Below are 3731 nucleotides of genomic sequence, written 5' to 3'. Positions count from 1 at the left end.
CAGGGCTGCCAGGCCAACCACGAGCGTGAACTAACACAAGACACCTCATGGATTGATTCCATAAATTTTCTCCGCGGGATCCAGAACAGCAAGGAATTCTACATACGCGGCACAACCCTGTGCAAAAAACTTTAACCTTTAAAGAAGGTGAGCGCAATAAGGTACCTATGATTTCATCTGATCTATATCATGGTTATAACGGTACAAGTATTAAAGCTACCAGATATTTTTAAGTCGCTATTTGTACAAAATCATTTTTAAGAACGCATCTTATTTTTGTTAAAACAAACGTTTATTCTGCCGTGAAGCGAGACTTGTGTCAGTTTTTGTGTGCAGATCAGAATTAAAACACATAATTTAATAACCGCTTTCTCACGACTCTGAAAGAGCGTTTTAAGTTGTTGAAAACACGATTACAAATAAACAATGAAAACATGTACTAAATCAACATAACCAAACAGAACTGTATACGGTGATAGTAAGGTGGGGGGAAGACGGGACACCTTTAGCACATAATATCCAAATATCTTGATCGCGTTTTAAACAATTAACAACGGTTTATATGGGAGTTACAAGGATACAGTTTCATAATTCTTTGAATGTTCTTGATTGAGTGCCAAATTGTACAAGAAAATAGAATGAAAAGGTGTCCCATCTTCCCCCACCCTGCTATATTAATAACAAAAACAGCGGAGTTGTTAGGTTTTCTAAATTTGTGTTTTTATTACCACCAGCCAACGGATCGATCCGGAAGGCAGGTTGTTCCTCCAGTTGTCCAACAACTCTCGCATCGAGATCAACTACAGTAAAAGTTGGTCGTTCCAGTTGCAACGAATGTTGTGAAGGCTGTTGCAACGGTGGGTGTATATAAGCAAGACTGAAGGGGGTAGGGTGTCTTTATTAACACCGGGCATGAGGAGTATGAAACAGAACATCAATGTTATAATGACTGCAAGGATAAACAAGTTACATATACGTGGTAACTTGTAAGCGGGCACGAGGTGTATGAAACAGAACACACATGTTGTAACAAATGTCGTTGCCCCGCCATGCAAGGATAAATAAGTTACACACGTGGTAACTTGTAAGCGGGCACGATTCACGATGATGGTGCGCTGCGGTCCACGATCAACACAGCACGAGAAATCGTTGGCTTAAAGCCAAAAACGCTGTTCTTTGGAACATAGGAGAAAAGATAGTAATACTAAGTGAATGGCAATGTAGCTTGCTTATTAACCACCGTAAAAACTTCTGTTATTAACAATTATTACTAATATAGTTTTCTATATTATTTCTGCATCTTGCCACACTGGAATTCACGAAACGCGTATTCTCTTTATCAAGCAGCGTTTGAACGTAAACCACGTGTTCTGTATGGTTTTTATTAGCGTTGCTTTTCGATTAATCAGTAACGATTCTCGTACGCCTTTCTCCTTGAAAACGTCATCATCACTCGCCTCGTCGCTCGTGCTAAAAATATATTTTTCACACGCTTTGTCTGGATTTAGTAGAGACCGACCGATATAATTTTTTTCCATTAAAACCGATAGTTGTCACTATAACGAAACATATGAAATGATCAGTATTAATCAAAATTAATAACTGTATTCACGATATTGCAAGTTATAATAAAGAAAAGAAATGGTTGTTCTGCACGTTCTCAGTAGGTAACGTTATATGTGTTGCTTTTCTTAAATAACTTTGGAGTGACGACCAACGTGAATACTAAACGTAAACTACGAGAGTCGACATTCATAAATCTAAACTACGACGTTAAATTACGACGCACGTAAAGGCTAAACAAGACGCACGGGAAGGCTACACTACGACAAACGTAAAGGTCAAGTAGGACGTACGTCGCTTCGCACGAACTATTTTATATATCAGTGTATTATCCGCGCATTTTTACCGATACCGATTATCGGTAAAACATAAATTTCGGCCGACCTCTAGTTGTCAGCACCCCCAAATATTCAAGTGTCCCCATTGAGCACGAACTGTATGAAACAAAACACCCGTGTTATAACGACTGCCATTTTCCAAAACACGCGATGAAAAAGAAAGAAAAATAAATAAAACTAGATTCATTCCTTACTATCAGACACCTATTTTACAGAAACAGAATGGCGAACGAATCCACACGAACAGAGGGCTGACAAGTCACCATCACGACTTCGGTAAGTCATGGGCGATTTAGGTTAAGTACTATACATCATATCACATTTCACGTTACTCACTATGTTTGGATCTGACACTTCAAAATACGTAACAGACAAAATCAAGTCAAACAAATTGTATAATGAACGATATGTATAGTAGGATAGGGAAAAATGGGACACTTTTTCATTCAATAAGATTTAAGGAGTTACAAACCGTAACCTCACGATCCCATAGATCGTTGTTAATTGTTTAAAACACGATCAGAATATTTGGATATTATGAGCTAAAGGTGTCCCATCTTCCCTCACCCTACTATATATTTCGCTCAAATTGCATCTTCTTGCATCCAAATAGAAAGATTACATTACGTGTTCTTAGCACCAGATCCTTACTGTATTTCTTTACACAAGAATCGTTCAACTCTATTAGCACCAGATTAGGGTCAGATTCACGGAATTTATTACAGTGACTATGTTTATTTCATAACCAATACAGTTGCCGTGGAATCCATATTGATTAGTTCACACGCCAAGTAGAATGTTGTATAGTTGTATATGGTTGGTGGCCAAGGTTGAGTGAAACATAATAATCCGACAGTGATAGGCGTGGTTACGGTCGCATTTACGTGGCTGAGTCACAACCATTGGTGTATTACGCAACTTCCAAGACGGCGTTCCGCAGTTTCTATTACAGTAGAGTGGGGAAAGGTAGAACACCTTTTCATTCTATTTTCTTATTTATTTGGTAGTGAACAAATAACATTCAAAAAATTATAAAACCGTATCCTCGCAACTCTATATACAGTAGGGTGAGGGAAAAAGGGACACCTTTACCACATAATATCCAACATATCGTGTTTTAAACAATTAACATCGGTCCATGAGAGTCGTGAGGATACGGTTTTATAATTATTTGAATGTTCTTTGTTTACCGCCAAATGGGACGAGAAAATGAATGAAAATATGTCCTGTATTACCCCTCCCTACTATAAGTTTTGTCTAACGCCACATAAAGGGATTTAATTCAAGATAATTTGACAATTTCCCAGGCAAACTTGGAAACTGTTGTCCAGTAAATCCTCATTACAATCTGTTCATCGTATCGGCAGCGAGACGCTTTCAAGGTTGTGGCAAAACGTCAGACCGTCTGCCTCTCTTTCGTCACAAGGGTCGTATCCAGGACACGAGTGCCCGCATTCTCATTCTCGCGTGTCGACGATGGCGGCCAATACTGTGACGTCACTCACTGACGCCTTTGTTCGAATCGTTGCCGTGGTAACGGTGTTGTACTTCGTATTACATGAAAACATATTCCTAATGGAGGGGGAACCGCCCACGTAAATAAAATGTCAGCGCCTCTTTACCGTTCCGTGTATATGGTCGCCTGTATCTGCTTTACCCTTAACGAAGTTAAACGGTATAAGTCCCGACCACGATGACCGATAATTGGTCACGTTGACGTAAGAACGAAAGGCCATTTTGCTGACACAGATATTTTGGCGGATTTTCGCAAAGCCCAAAACTGAATAGTGGTGTGTGTCTACAAACAGTTTGTTTTGAATAAATGGAACT

General features: G+C 39.2%; 1 protein-coding gene across 1 annotated transcript in view; it reads left to right on the top strand.

Moving 5' to 3' along the window:
• LOC101242967 overlaps positions 1-3521 on the top strand; it is a 3685-nt gene extending 164 nt beyond the window's left edge. The window contains exons 2-5 of the mRNA XM_026839352.1: positions 85-147; positions 735-857; positions 2117-2177; positions 3209-3521. Of these exons, the coding sequence (XP_026695153.1) occupies positions 85-147; positions 735-857; positions 2117-2177; positions 3209-3500 (539 nt within the window). The 3' untranslated portion in view covers positions 3501-3521. The remainder of the gene's footprint in view (positions 1-84; positions 148-734; positions 858-2116; positions 2178-3208) is intronic.
• Positions 3522-3731: the final 210 nt, after the last annotated feature.

The sequence above is a fragment of the Ciona intestinalis genome, unplaced genomic scaffold, assembly GCF_000224145.3.
Source record: "Ciona intestinalis unplaced genomic scaffold, KH HT000193.1, whole genome shotgun sequence".
Taxonomy (NCBI): domain Eukaryota; kingdom Metazoa; phylum Chordata; class Ascidiacea; order Phlebobranchia; family Cionidae; genus Ciona; species Ciona intestinalis.
Note: the sequence above shows the minus strand (reverse complement) of the source record. Positions and strands in the feature narration are given on the sequence as shown.